The sequence below is a fragment of the Prionailurus bengalensis genome, chromosome C1, assembly GCF_016509475.1.
Source record: "Prionailurus bengalensis isolate Pbe53 chromosome C1, Fcat_Pben_1.1_paternal_pri, whole genome shotgun sequence".
In the NCBI taxonomy this organism is placed as follows: domain Eukaryota; kingdom Metazoa; phylum Chordata; class Mammalia; order Carnivora; family Felidae; genus Prionailurus; species Prionailurus bengalensis.
The window spans coordinates 208,944,724-208,960,575 of record NC_057345.1 but is presented as its reverse complement, the minus strand read 5'-3'; the positions used below and the strand labels follow the sequence as shown (position 1 = coordinate 208,960,575).

At 37.1% G+C, this 15,852-nt stretch overlaps 1 protein-coding gene across 3 annotated transcripts in view; it reads left to right on the top strand.

The window, feature by feature from the left end:
- CUL3 (cullin 3) overlaps positions 1–15,852 on the top strand; it is a 96,741-nt gene that overhangs the window by 15,534 nt on the left and 65,355 nt on the right. Inside the window, exon 2 of one of the 3 annotated variants that reach the window (XM_043577987.1) lies at positions 6,143–6,340. The exons of 1 other annotated variant lie outside the window; for it this stretch is intronic. In XM_043577987.1, the coding sequence (XP_043433922.1) occupies positions 6,143–6,340 (198 nt within the window). Of the gene's footprint in view, positions 1–6,142; positions 6,341–7,615; positions 7,679–15,852 lie in introns of those variants that run through there. One more of the 3 variants, XM_043577989.1, reaches the window with a different exon arrangement.

Below are 15,852 nucleotides of genomic sequence, written 5' to 3'. Positions count from 1 at the left end.
TCCACTCTGCGATAGAAGGTCAGGGAAGGATTCCTGGGGGATAGAGGACATCAGAGCTGTGTTCAGAATCTTTGTAAAGAATCAGATATAGAAGAGGCAGAGGAGAGGATTTTAAGAAAACATGGGAAGATGGGGCGCCTGGGTGGCTCAGTCGGTTGAGCACCTGACCCTTGGTTTCGGCTCAGGTCATGATCTCACAGTTTGTGGGTTCAAGCCCCACATTGGGCTCTGCAGCTGGTAGCATGGAGCCTGCTTGGGATTCATTCTTTCTCTCTTTCTCTCTCCCTCCCCCGCTCAAGCTGTCTCTGTCTCTCTCAAAATAAGAAAAAGTAAAAAAAAAAAATTTTAATGAAAAAAAAAAGGCGACATGGGAGGGTGGTGAATGAGGGGGAGGTGTCTCACTGGATGGGAATAACCACTGATTTAATGTTGTTAGGAATAAATGTAGTAGTGAGTGAAAGATGAAGTTAGAGAAGTAGGAATAGACTAGATTTTGAATATGATTAAAGTACACTTTTAAAGTACATCCTTCCACCCTGTTATTAATGAGAACTAGGTTTTGAACAGGGGCATGATGCTCATATTTATTTTTTAAATGGTGATTCTGAGGAAGATAGATTCTGAGAGGTATTCGAGTTCATGATAGTTGGAATGCTGTCATAGTGATCTAGAGGAAGGTTTTAGGACAGTAGTATGCAGGATGAAAGAATGGGAGCATATTTGAGAAATATTTTGGTCCTACTGTTAGCAGCACCTGATGATTGGATGAGATGGGGATGAGAGAGGAAGAAGAAAAGTTATACATAAATAATCCACAAACCAGCTAGTTATACATGCTTCTAAACTAGCTGGTTTGTGAATTAAAGAATATAGGAGGAGGGTTAGTTTAACAGGGCTTTTGGACATGGTAAGTTTGATTTGTTTCTGGAGCATTTAGTTTGAGATGTCCAGCAGGCAATTGAATACGGTAGTTTCATGTTTTGGAGGAACATCTGGGCTGGCAGTACAGATTTGGGAGCAATTAACACACAAGCCAGTAACTTATTCTTTGAGATGTGGGCCAAACTTCGTGGGAAATCTGAAAGAGCTCAAGACTCATCATCCAGAAAAAGAAAATGCACACAACATTATTTGGCAAAATTTTGTGTGCAGTTTTAGGAAGCTTCAGAATCCCTTGCTAATCTGGTGTCTTACAATTTTTTGAACTTTAGATGTGTGGGTAATAATTGTAATCATGATAATGGATGGAAATGCATAGTGACCTAGTAGAGAATGAAAACAGCCAAAGACAGAGCCCTGGGGATTAAAATGCCATTTAAAATGGCACTGGAAGAATAGGAGATATGAAGTAGGGAATACTGTTTCTGAAAGAAGGCTTCATTATATTGACTTGCATTTAGCATAGTTGTACCCTTAAGTATTGTTGTTTTAGCTCATGCTTTTATTTTTTTTATTTATTATTTTTTTTTATTAAGCTTGAAAAGTTTTGGTTTTTTTTTTTTTGTTTCTTTGTTTTTTTGTTTTTTTTTTTCTTTGTGACAGTTATTCCCATTGATGAGAGTTCAAGAGATTCTATTACTGGAAACTTTTGTTAGTCGACATGTGAGGGATTGTGCTGTGTCCTGGGCTGGGCTAAATTCTTCTGACCTTTAATCTTCATGTTAGTCCTTTGAGCTGGATACTGTCACTAAACCTCCTTAACAAGTGAGGAAATGAAGATTTAAGTAATTTTTCCAAGGTCACTTGGGTTGTTAATTTAGCAAAACCATGACACAAATCCAGGCCTTTGGACAGCAAAAGTTAGATACTCTACTAATATTCCACACTATGTTTCCCAGGAAAATCAGTGACTGACACTGTGATATTACTATACCATAATTAGCACAGTGGAATGTAATGTGATTCCAGTAGTTTGGACTAGATTTAGGGATATATAAATCCTAATTTCTGTGATTTGGGGTAAGTCATTCAGTCTCTCTGGGTCTATTTTCTTTTTATTTACTTGAAAATTTCTGCACCTAAACATTGTTATCCTTTTGCTCCATCTCTACTCTGTCCATAAAACATGAATACTGAAGAAAATACTACATACAGTCTTGGATTATAAAATGACTCTTGGTTTATATATGTAAGGGGCGCCTGGGTGGCTCGGTCGGTTAAGCGTCCGACTTCGGCTCAGGTCATGATCTCACGGTCCGTGAGTTCGAGCCCCGCGTCGGGCTCTGTGCTGACAGCTCAGAGCCTGGAGCCTGTTTCGGATTCTGTGTCTCCCTCTCTCTGACCCTCCCCTGTTCATGCTCTGTCTCTCTGTCTCAAAAATAAATAAACGTTAAAAAAAAAAAATTTAAAAAAGAAATGATTTATTATAATGTAAAGGAAATTCCTACAATAGTCAAAGTCTCTGATTTATGTTTTTTAAAATTCTTTAGTTTCTAATAGCAAATTTAGTAATTCATGATGGGTAGAGATATTTTTGTACATTTTCTAGCTTTCATGGGAACTTATTTAGAGCCTGGAAAGATCATTTGCAGTTTTGCTCAACTATTAGCAATACAGTTATCACTGGAGTTTATAGTCCACATTAACTTGGTTTTTCTCTGGAATTGTTTTGCTTTATTCATTCGTTAATGTCAAGAGATGTTTTTAGTCTGCTTTTTAATAATCTCTATATGCTGCCAGCAAACTAAAACCACATTGCACACATACATGGAGTACTTGAGGCTGTCATTATCACATGGACTTGTATATTTTATTTATGGGAACTTACAACCAGCTACATCTTAAAATATATTATATGGATGGCATCCTATGTGTCAGGATATGCGATAAAAATAGATAGTAGTTTTGATGTTGGGGTAAATTCTTTAAAGGCCATTTTGGAAAAGTTTCTGGTGGACCTGGGATTTGAATAAGATTTGAATAATAAAAAAGTTGTTCTGTTAAAGAGTTCCTTTTTAAGCACCCCAGAAAAGATTAGAATAATAAGACTCAGTTTGAGTCCTCTGCTTAAGAATCCTCTATGATTGAGGGTTGAACTGATATTTTATTGCTAGGGTGACGGAAAGAACTATTTTGCCTATGTTCCTTACTCTTCCACATTCATACCCATTGGACATAGCCTGGAAAGGATTGTGGGTTTTTTTTTTTTTTTTTTTCCCATAAACCACTTCATTGAGGTGTGCAACTTGATAGATTTGTAGGTAAGTATTCACCTGTGAAGCCTTCAACATAACCTATGCAATAAACACACTCATCATCACCTCCAAAAGTTTCTTCCTACCTTCTTTGGAGAGGATTCCATTAGCTCAGTAATTTCTATTCAGTTCAGGTCAGAAATATTTGCAGAGCTGATGAGTAATTGTTGCCATGTTTCCCAGGTTGTGAATGCAGAACATGTGGGTTATATGTGGCATAATAACAGCTCCTTAGAGATTAGTAGGAAATCATTCTGTCAACAAGTATGAATGTCTGTTATATGCCATGTATTACTTTAGTTGGTGAGGGATTCCACAGTGAAAAAAATCCCTGCCTTCATGGAGTGGACATTTGGCTGGAAGAGGGAGGCCAGGAAAAGAAGTATGGAATGTAGTATTGGAATTTGGGGGTCACTAGTAAGAGTAGACTGCTATTTTAAAGGGAGTGAGCAGTTAAAGCTTTATTTTATGGTGATGAGCAGCGTTTGTGAGGTTGATAAAGTGATTGAGCTATGGAGATGCCTTAGGGAAGAACAGTTGAGAGACAATAGAGAGTGGCAAATACAAACACCTCAAAGTGAACTTGTTTGACACCTTCCGAAGAATAGCAAAGAGGCTGGTGTGCTGGAGCAGAGTGAGCAAGGAGGAATAGATGAAGTCAGATGATCAGATTGAGTCATATTTTGTAGTTTGTATAAGGACTTTGACTTATAACTCCAAGAGCAATGAAAAGTCACTGGAGGGTTGTGAGCAGAAGAGTGGCATGACAGTGGGGCAAGAGCAGAAACAGACCAGTTAGGGGGCTGTTGGGATGGTCTGAGAGTTGATGGTGGTTTGGATAAGGCTAGTAGTAGTGGAAGAGGTGAGCAGGAGTTAGATTCTGGGTACATTTTGGAGGTAGAAACAACAGAATTTCCTGTTGGATTAGAATCAAGATGAGGGAATACAAGGGATTACAAGCTTTTGGCCTTAGCAACCGAAAGGATGGTGTGGACATTTGCTCATTTGGAGAAGGCTGCAGGGGAAGCAGACTTTGGGGGCAAAGATTAGGATTTCTGTTTTGGACACGGTAAATTTGAGATGCTTCGTAGGTATTCAAGTGGAAACATTGAAAAGGTGCTGAATGTAGGACTCTGGCATCAAGGGCAGAAGGCCAAATGAGGTCTATAAATTTGAGGTTAACTTAAAGCCGTGAACATAGATGAGACCAGCTTCACCTGAAAACTGAGTTGTGGCCAGAGGGGTTTAGGGTGGGAGGTTGCTGTGAGAAGGAACCAGTAAGCAGACTGACAAATAGAAGCTAGAGAAATAGGAAGAAAAACAAGAGATTGTAATGCTTGGAAGGCAAAGCAAGGAATCTGTTTCAAGGAGTAGGCATGATCAGCTTTTTCATTAACTGCCAGATGGGTCAGGTATGATGAGAACTAAAACTCTGACCGTTTACATTTAGCAGGATGGAAGTCGCTGATGACTTTCTCAAGTAGTTTCAGTGAAACAGTAGAAATGAAAGCCTTATTGGAGTAGAGTCAAGATACAGTGGGGGAAGTGGGGCTTGGAGTCAGTGAATGTAGAAATCTCTTAAGTCTTGTGATTTCTCTGTAAATGGAAAAGAGAAATTTGATGGTACTGGAGAAGTATGAGGGTTTGTGAGGATTTCTTTTTAACATGGGAAACTGATGATTTTGAATGTGGGTGAAAATTATCTAGCAGAGAGGAAAGAATGTGGTGATGATGAGGAGAAGGGAGATTGCTAAAGGGAGGTTCTTTATAGGTGAGTTGGCATGGAACTAAACTTCGTTCTGTATAGGTATCACCTGGGTTCAAAATGCTGACTAGGGTTCTGTAGGTCTGGGGTGGAGCCTGAAATTCTGCATTTCTGTAGTAAGTCCTTGATGATGTCTATGTTTCTAGTCCCTGTGCTATAATTTGAGCAGAAGAACTCAGCAGAAGAACTCGGTACTTTTGAGAACCAGGACTAGCAGGGTATATTGATTCATAATCCTATAGATCGGTGGATATGGTTGGGGTTTGTGCATTGTGTCTTCAGATTGTTTCTGTTTTCTCAGTAGAACAGGAAGCAAGTCATTATCCTAGAGTGAGGATGAAGGAGATGGTGTAAAATCAGCTGTTTGGTAGAGTTAACAGTCTAGAATGTAGGATGGTGGGGTTGTACTCTGGGCCCACTTGTGGTTAGTGGTTATGAATTTAAACCAAGACCTATTGAATATGGGTGTGTGTGTGTGTTACTCATTTACTCTCAGCTACACATATGGGTGAGTGTGAGGAGTTGGTGGGTAGATGTGGTTTAGAATGGTAAGTATTTTGGAGGGGAGAGGGGCAAGTGATTCATGGGTGTATATAAGGTAGCTACAAATGATGGGACTGTGGAATCTGAACTGGGAAAGGAAGAAAATAAGAGAATCCTAGGTTAAACAGAAAATGTGGGGTTTTTGTTTTGTTTTTAATTGCACGTCTTCTTCCAATCTTTAATTTGCTAAGGAGCTCTGTAAATCTTCAGGAGAGGAAAATAGTGTTCATGTCCTCAGTTTCGTTTTTTTTTTGTTTTTAATTAGGGAACTCTGTCTCAGCATCTCTCTGAGCTTGTATTCCACTAAATAAACTAAGGGAAGGATGTCTTAACACTTTTGGCTAAAGCCAGGTATTAACATCGGGGATTATGATTTCATTTAAATTGGAGGGTTTTGATGCATGTAAGAAAGGAGGAAAGTCTTAAGGATTTTTTAAAAAATTGGCTTTTGTCAGCTCTAAAAACTATTCTTATGTGTATTTTTTAATTTTTGTTAGAACAGACTGTTAACATCCTTATTAAGTAATGCAGATTTATAGTCCTAGCCATATGATAAAATAATTACTCTGTGGATAAATACAGAAAGATTTTCAACCATTGGTGTTTTTTTTTGTCTTTTTGTCTCTCTTGGATATTACAGATGACCATGGATGAAAAATATGTAAACAGCATTTGGGACCTTCTGAAAAATGCAATTCAAGAAATCCAGCGTAAGAATAACAGTGGTCTTAGTTTTGAGGAGCTCTATAGAAATGCTTATACAATGGTTTTGCATAAACACGGAGAAAAGCTCTACACTGGACTAAGAGAAGTTGTTACCGAACATCTCATAAATAAGGTATCCAACCTTAAAGGACTATTGCTAATTCTATGGAATCTAGAAAATCCTTTATATACTATATAGTACTGTGACTAGCAGTGTTAGCTTTAAAGGCTGTAGGAAGCCTAGAGAAATAATAACTAGTGGCTGTATTCTAAAACCTCACTCCGAATTTCTAACCAGCTAAGTCACAATTTTTGATAATTGAGGGAAGATGAAATTTGTGATTTATGATAAATACATTCTTTGTAGTCATTATTAAGGAAACAGACTTTGATTAACTTATAAATGCTTGTTTATTAATGTGTGATTTACAGATCATTATTTTTTCCTTGAAATGCTTAATCAGTCAGCCCATTTTAGCTTTCTCTACTTCCTCTGTATACTTGAAAGGAATAAAGCTACAGTGTTTAAAAAATATCGTCTAAGACTTTTCACCAGTTGAAATTGACTCTGTTTTAACCAAGTTCCATAGCGAACATGAATTTTTAAAAAAAAAAAAACAAACATAAATTAGTGTTGGGCTATTAAAATTAGAAAATGTTTCTTTGGTTCTAAAATGATGTTTTTGTTTTTTTAGAATAAATCTTTATATAAAGCAAACTTTTCTATTGCAAGTATGTCTTGCTTTTAAGATTGTCTGATGAAATGTAAAATACCACAGATAAATAAAAACTTCTCAAAGTTTTTGTGTGGTAGTAGGGTGTTCGTTTTTTAAATTTTATTTTGAAAAGAAATGGAAAAGTTGCACCAAATAGTACAGTGATCTCTTGTAGATTCAACAGTTGCTAACATTTTGCCAATCTTGCTGTTGATACTTGTTATTATTACTATTATTGATATTACTATTACTGAACAATTAGTGAATAAGTTTTAAAATCATTTACCCTCAAATACTCTGGGATGTTTGTCCTGAGAACAAGGAAATTCTCTCACTTAACCAAAGAACAATGTTCAAAATTAGGCAGTTTAACATTACTATAATACTGTTATCAAATACAGTCCACATTCATATTCATCAGTTGTCCTCTGTAGCAGTGATGTCCTTAGAGCAGTTCATTTTCTGATCCAGGATCCAATCCAGGATCATACACTCCGTTCCTCAGCTTTTTGTTTTGCAGCACATTGACATTTTTGACGAGTATAGGCCAGTTGTTTTGTAGATTGTCCCTCGGTTTTTGGTTTGTCTGATTGTTTCCTCATGACTAGTTTCAGGTTATGCATTTTTGGCAGGAATAATAAGTGATGTTGTGTCCTCAGTGCATCACATCAGGAGGCACATGATGTCAGTTTATCCCATTATTGGTGATGTTAACTTTGATCACTTGGTGTCCGCCAGATTTCTCCACTGTGAAGGTACCTTTTTTCCCTTTGTAATTCATAAGTAATTTGTTCAGATATATTTTGAGACTGTATAAATATCCTGTTCCCCAAGAAACTTTCATGTGATGGTTTTAGCATCCATTGATGATTCTTGCATGAATCATTGTAACTATGGTGGTTACAAAATAGTCACTTTCTGTTTCTACTATTCCTTCCATAATTTCTTTCTCTTAAATGGGATTATGTAAGCAGGTAGCTAGTGTTTCAAGAAGCAAAGTGATTGTGGTGTTCATGCAATCAACAGGTTTTTTTAGTGCCTGCTCTCCACAGCTTTCTAGGAAAATGCAGTGGGTGCGAAGGGTTATGATACCCTTGCCTTTACTGTGATGTAAGAGATGATGCAGACATTTGGATACCAGTGTGAGGCGTTATATAATTAAGTGGCAAGTGAATTGAATGAGCAGTGAATGGCTTAGGAATTCATATGAGGGAGAGATTATCCTGGGCTGTAAGATTTCATGGGAAGATATCAAATTGAACTGAGCCGTGAAAAATTTGGGATATAAGTGAACAATGTGGAAGGCATTCCAGGATGGCAGATGTCATGTGATTATACAGAAATAATAAATTTGGTATACCTGATGTGTACTAAAGGTGGTAAATAAGAATTTGAGGTATATAATAATTTGTGGGGATTAATAGATTGTAATGTTGCAAAGGTGGTTTGGGAACAGATTGGAGAAAGACTTGAATGTCAAGCTAAGGAATTTGGACTTAACAGTGGAGTTTTTTTGGAAATTTTTAAGTGGATGATAATGTGACAGAATATTTTAAGAAGATTAGGATGAAAATGATATATAAATGTAGAATTGGGAGGTTGTTTGCTAGAACCAGGGGAGAACCTGGAAATTTTTGAGTAAAGCGATAGGCTAGAAATGAATAGATTGAGGAGGTGACAAATTTTGTTTTTGGTAATATTAGAGATTTTTATAGTTGGAAGCAGCCTTAGAGATCATTTCACATGTGAGGGAAATTGAGTGTGAGATCATCACAGAATTGTGTTTAGAGATATACAGGTTTAGAGCTTGAGCAGGAACTCCGAACTGGAGATCGAGATTGGACGTGTGGTAGCACGTACTGAGGACTAAGTGTTAGAGTCCAGAGAACAAAAATCCCAGAGCCAAAGGACAAGTCTTCAAAAACAAACTGGTACGTAGGTGTGGGAAATGAAGAAGTCTAATTTAAGAAACTTGGCATCAAAAGAAAGAAGAAATGTGGAGTGGGAGAATTTTGCTTCAAGCCGTTGAAGGGGAGAAGACTGGAGCATCGGAGTTCTTGGATGTGGAGAGAGTGCGGAATTGAGAACGACTGAGAATTAACGGTAGAACAGAGGCACGTTCTCATTTGCCAGAGATTCCATGGTGAATGATGGTAGTGACTGTGTGCTTGGTTCAGTTCTAGTGCATTTACATGTTTTAGTTCCTGGTCACAAACTAATGAGCCAGATACTACGATTCTCCTCTGTTTTACAAGTGGGGAAACCAAGGCACAGAGACTTAGTGATTTGTCCAGATGAACATAGCTAGTAAGTGGCCTAGCTGGAACAGTAGTCAGGCAGTGTGGCTTCAGGCTGAGCCCTTGACTTCTCTGTAGATCTGCTCCTGAGGCATAATGAATGGATCAAGAGGCAGTAAACACACTGAAAATGAGGGGATTCAAGTAAATTGCCTCAGTGTTGTAAAGCCATAGTCCTTTAAATTCTAGCTCTTGCTTTATTTATAATTAAAATGAAGGAGCTGGCAGTAATATCTCCTGAGGTTCTTTAGTTCTAAAACTATTACAAATCTAATAATTAAACTGGGCATCTTCTGGAAACGTGATGAAGAGACTCGGAGTAGCCCTTTTTGGGCATATACTAAGAAATTGGCAAGTGAGGAAAAAGATAGCTCAGTAGGAGTTGGCCTGAAGGTGCGATTTGCCGTTTTTGTTTGTCTTGAAGTGCTGCTTTGCAGCTTGGGCACAGATGCGGGAAAAACATCTGTAGTTATGTGCTGTGTTGAGAATTGGCTCCTCCAAAAAGCAAGGAGAGGAGGGGAGACCGGAGTGGAAAATCCGTGTTTAAGTGATTTTTCAACTCTGAAACATGGTTAGGTAGAAATTGAAGTCATGTGAACATTACTCTCTGCTAACTGTAAGAGTTTCAGCATATTTGTGAGTTGCTTAAGGTGGTCCCATACCTAAGGTTAATTGTTACTTCGAAATATAGGCAGTTAGTTCCCTATAATATGTTCCAGAGAACATGCAGTCAAGTTAATTGTGCTGAAGAAATTATATATGCCACGTTCTTTTTATTTCTCTTACATAGGCATTAATGATACATCACCAGCATCTCAACATGTTCGTCGATTTTTTTTTTTTTCTTTGACAAACACTCATTTGACAAGTTTAAACTAGGCAATTTCTGACTAGGAGATGTACCAATACTAGTTTATCTCAGAATTCATTTCTTTATTTCAGCTGAATTAAGTCTTTTAACCTCTGCTAGTATCTGTGCTCATTTTTGGGTTTTCTACTTAACTTATTTCATTTTTACTCTTAACCACACAAATATAGTACTACTATATGAAGGGGACACGAACAGGGCCATTATACAGTAGTCTTAATGTGCCCTGGTGCAGGAAATCTCTGTTTTTTCTACCAAATGGGACTTAGGAATGTTACTAACATAATGTGCAAAAGTGTAGTTTGCACGAAAATTGCTGTTACCTGTTTGTACGTTGAATTCTCCGACAGGAAGGTGAGAGAATGGTTTAGGGTTCTGTGGGATCAAAGTAACCATCTTAAGTCTCACAGAATGTGTTCCTTTTTGTGGTTCTGAAAGCCTTACTGTGTGGTCTAGTCATCAGGGGTTTTTTTGTTCACTGTGCTTTTAGCAGTTTGCCGAACTGCGTAAGCAGTAACATTTTTTTTTTTTCAAGCAAAGTTATTTCCTACTCAAGTGAACATTTCAGTGCTATGGTATAGGCAGCCAGAACCTATTTTTTTTTTTAATGTTGAAGGTTTCAGATGAAATACATTTTTATGGAGAATTGGGGCTGGTTTATCATAGTTGCTAGTACCCTGGATTTAAGATGAGAATAGTAAACATCGGGGCAATATCTTTGGTAAAGCAGAGTGGCATAAGTAAACTATCAGAGCACATGAATGGAGGAACTTCTTTGAGATGAAAGTAACTGATTATTGGCTTTAGAAGTAATTTCTCAAAATTGAAGCCGACATAGAAAAGCTAAATGCTTTTCTCTTACTTGGTTAGTATATTCTTCCTAGGTCTGGAAGAATGGTCCCTTTGAGGAAACTGAGATCCAAAGGAATTCAGTAGATTTCTCTAGACCACAAAGCAAAACTTAGGGTGTGATATGGCTCTTGTGCCTTGCCATAAGAAAAAATTCTGGTCTTATTTTAGAAAATATGAAAACATTTCAGAATTCACAGAGATTGGCTTTTCTTTAACATTTATTTCTAAATAAAATAACTTTAAATTCATGGTTATACTAGAGAAAAAAAAGTTCTGCTACTTTCTAATTTTAAGGATTTTTAAATTGTAGATCATTTTGTTAAAGCCTCAAAAATATCCACATAAGGTTTATCAGTACAGAATTCAGCATTCAAAACTGAATGTTATTTGCTACCTCTGACTTAGGTGTAAAAAATTAGTTGGGATGCATTTGATCCCTGCACACATGGAACAGATTAACAAGTAAACAAATGTTTAGTTACAAAACATAGTGAAGAAAATGGGCTGTGGCGATAAAGAAGAGGGTAACTATGTAGGCCAAGAAAGGGGTCTCTGAGTAAGTAATACTTGTAACGATGTTTAGACTGGGACTTGAAGAGTGAGAAGGTGCTCGTGACAAAAGTGGGTTGAAGAGCATTCCAGGCAAAGGGGATGGCTGTAGAATATTTTTTCTTTATAGGACCAGATAGTCAATATTTTCAACTTCCTGAGCCGTATGTTCTCCGTCGGCAGTCCCTCAGCCCTCTCCTGTTGTAACACCGGAGGAGCAGTAGACCATATGTAATGAATGGATGTGGCAGTTTTCCAGTACAACTTTATTTTAGAAAGACAGCAGGCCATCCTTTGCCAATCCCTGGAATAGAGAAATTGAAAACAAAGCCTGTTGTGAATGGGGAATTAAGTATTGGCAGTGGGGAAGAATGGGACAAGATGAGGTTTGGAGAGAGGCATTGAAACCATGGTGTAAAGGTTTCATACTTAATTATATGTGCATTAGGAAGTCATTCAAGAATTTTAAGCAAGACAGAGACGTGATCTGATGCAGATATTTAAAATACTACTCTGGTTGCTATGTGGTGACTAAATCAGAGGGCCCAAGAGTTGAAGTGAGCAGAGCAGGAAGGAGTAATCTAGTAATTCAGGTGAGCGATAGTGGTGATTTACACGAGTGTAGTGACGTTGGGGATAGAGACATTTCAGATTCAGGATACTTTGAATATAGAAAGATTGTTACCTCTGAATAGATTGTGTAGGGAATGAGGAGGAGGAATCCAAGATGACTTCTAGGTTTTTGGTTCTTGAACAGCAAGGTGTTTCTGTTTTTCTCAACATAGGTTTGGGGTAGAAAAAGGAGTTTCCATTTGAATATATTAATCTTAAGATGCCAGTGAAATTGGATATGCAAGTCTAGTTGTCTGAGAAATTTTGACTGGAAATGTAAATTTGGGAATTGTGAGCATGTAGATGCTACATAAAGCTTTGGAAGTAGATAAATTCACACAGAAGAGAACGAATGGGGACTTCAGATTTAACCCTGAGGAATTTAAATGTTTCATGTAGATTTAAGGATTGCAATGGAAACTGAAAAATAGCCAGGTACTTTAAGACTCAGCTCTCACCTTAAGTTATAAAATCATTTAATGTCAACATTTATTTAGCAGTTTTGGTTTTCATAATCATTTTGTCTGTGTGTATATATGTGTGCGTGTGTGTGTGTGTGTGCGTGTGTGTGTGTGTGTGTGTGTGTAATGGCTAAAGACTATTTTTTTTAATTAATTTACTTTTTTTTTTAACATTTATTCATTATTGAGAGATAGAAACTGAGCATGAGCAGGGGAGGGGCAGAGAGAGGGGGAGACACAGAATCCGAAGCAGGCTCCAGGCTCTGAGCCGTCAGCACAGAGCCCGATGCGGGGCTCGAACTCACAAACCGTGAGATCATGACCTGAGCTGAAGTCAGATGCCCAACCAACTGAGCCACCCAGGCGCCCCTAAAGATTACTTTAAATTTCAGTGTAGTGCCAGTCAGTTCTGTTACTTGTGGGCAGGGTTAGGTAAGGTTAGAACCATCCTGTTTTTAATTTTTTTTTCCCCTCCTTCAGCTTTATTGAGGTGTAGCTGACAAAATTGTTAAGATGTTAATGGGTTTGGGTTTTTTTGGAGTCATCTTTTAGAAGATTGCTGTTTGGGATTTAAACTTGACAGAAAGCCTTTAATTTAAGCTCATAGTAAAGTAACTGAGGACTTCTTTTTCTTCTTTATCCACTACTGAACACTCCATATTTAATAATAAATAACCTAGAAGTAGCTGCAGTGGAAAAAGTACTGGGTAGAAAGAAGGAAGAACTGGGCTTTAGGCCTAATTCTACCACTAACAGTCTTGAACAAATTACTAGACGTTCTCCTGGATTTCAGATTATTAATTTATAAAATGAGATTGGGATTGTTTTTGTTAATAATCTCAATGGGCTTTAAAATTGTATAATGGCTTGTGTGTCTTGATAATTTTGGTTTATTAAGACTTAGGAAGATTATAGTTTTAAAGTTTACCATTGTTCTTTCCTGTGCCATTATAAGTATTTAGAATAAAAACATTTTCTTTTTCAAAAATATTTATTTATGTTTGGGAAAGAGAGAGAAAAGTCCCAAGCAGGATCCGCACTGTCAGCGCAGAGCCCAACATGGGGCTCAAACTCATAAACCGTGAGATCGTGACCTGAGCCAAAATCAAGAGTTGGACACTTAACCAGCTGAGCCACCTGGGCGCCCCTCCTTCCTTTTTAAAATGTTTATTTATTTTTGAGAGAGAAAAACATTTTTAATTGTTTCTTAAAATCAGGGGAGAAACTCTTATTTTAATGTGGCAAAAATTTTATTCTAATTTCGTGATGCTTAATAGTTTCTTAAATTAGCCTTATGCTTAATTTCTCCTCTTTCTCTCAAATTATTAACTCTGTAGTAAGAATTGAGTAATGTGGGAGCCTCATAAATGAGCTAATTCTTGTGCTTTGAAAGTTTGAACAAAAAAGATACTGACTTTTTAGCTCTACTAGAAACAACTTCTTACTGCTAAAAAGAACATTTAAAGTCTTTCTGTGAGCACTGGGTGTTATATGTAAGTGAGGAGTCACTAAATACTCCTGAAACGAATATTACACTCTATGTTAACTAACTGGAATTTAAATTAAAAAAAGAAAAGAAAAAGAAAAAAAAAGAAAAAAGAATTCGTCCTGTAGATATATTTAAATATGTATATAAAGAGTATGCTGCTGTTTATTGTAGTATTGTATATTGTATTTAAATGCCAAAAAGGCTGAAAACTCTCTAAATGTTAACTAATAGACTGTTCAATAAATGGAATTATATCCACACAATGAAAAAAAAATCCATCCATATAACCTGTGTTTTTCAAATAATATCTTACTTTGGAAGGAAGGCAGATTAGTCAGATTAGAGGTTCCTTCCGCTCACTTTTCATTCATTTAGAAAACTACTAAGGACCTATCATGTGCCAGGCACTCCTCTAATAAGCATTTACGTTATATCAAAGGTCCTTGCCCTTGCCTTTGGGGAACTTAAGTTTTGGACTTCAGCACTTGAAAAACTGAAGCTTTGAAGAATAGTTTGAATTTTTAAATGGCTTTCTTGTTTGAGGTTTTTTGTTTTGTTTGTATGTTTGGTAAATTGAAAAGTCTTTCTGTGAAGTAACACACTACTGTTTATTTTTTGTATGTAGGGTTTCCTTTGCTGAAAATGGTATCTCTGGGTAAACTATTCTTTCAATATATTGATTTTTCTTCCCATTTTTAAAGAGAGAATGAGAAGAGCCAGACTTTTAAATACTGTGTATTCACCAGTAAATTAAAGTGTTTCTGTGAGGGTACTAATTGCATGTGAAAATGAAGTTGGTATTTCCCGGTAAGCTCTGGACTATTTTATAAGTCAGTTATTTAAACAGACTTGATTTTTTTATAAGAAAGCTTTTTAGTGCTTTTCTTTCTAGGCAAATGTGGATGAATGTAGGTTTTTTTTTTTTTAAATGGCATTTATGTTCAAAATATAAATACAATGATTGCAGTGAATTACAAGAGGACATTGATAGAAACACTCGGGAATAAGATTTTCCTTAGCAAAGACATTTCATTTTAGAGGCCCACAGATACTGAGTCTCTTGTGTTTCATCTGCCAAAAAAATAATTAAGACACTATGCCTGTCAGCAAGACTCTCCCAATTTTAGTGGAGGTAATCAGATTTGAAGGAGAATTATTTTGGCTGAAGAATTCAGGGCAGAGTAGAAAGAGGAGGTCATTTTCGACAAGCCTTAAATAATTATTAAAGATTCATCGTGTGAACAAAGGCGATAGTCCAGAAAATGGTGTGAGTTAAAAAAGGCAGGTAGGTACGATGAGCACAGTCAGGTATGGTCAGTGTAGATGGAATATAAAAGGTGTCTGATGGCATTTTTGGGGAATGAGAGTGTTAAAGTTAGTTGGACTCGTTCTTGAAAAACATGGTAGGGGACTTGGGTTTTATCCTGTGGGTGGTGGGAACCATTGGTTTTAACCTTCTAAAAGAGACTGACCAGGGTGGAGATGGAGCGAAAGATTTAGTAGGCATTCCTTCTTCAGTGCTTCATTGCTGGGCATCTTTCGTTCGCCTGCCATCTTGTCTTGTCCTTTTTTTCTAACTGAAAAGTTGTTGAAAGAAACAATCCATTTCATTGAATATTGCTTGGGGTGATGATGAGGAAGAAGGCTGTGAGCTAGAGGTACAAACCCTTAATGAATATGTTTTGGAAGGGTGGCTTGAATAGGAATAGAGTAATCCCCAAAGAGGAAGAGATTACTGGGGATAGCGTAGGGAACAGAGACCATTAGAGAGTCAGGAAGATAGCAACCATGGGATATGAGG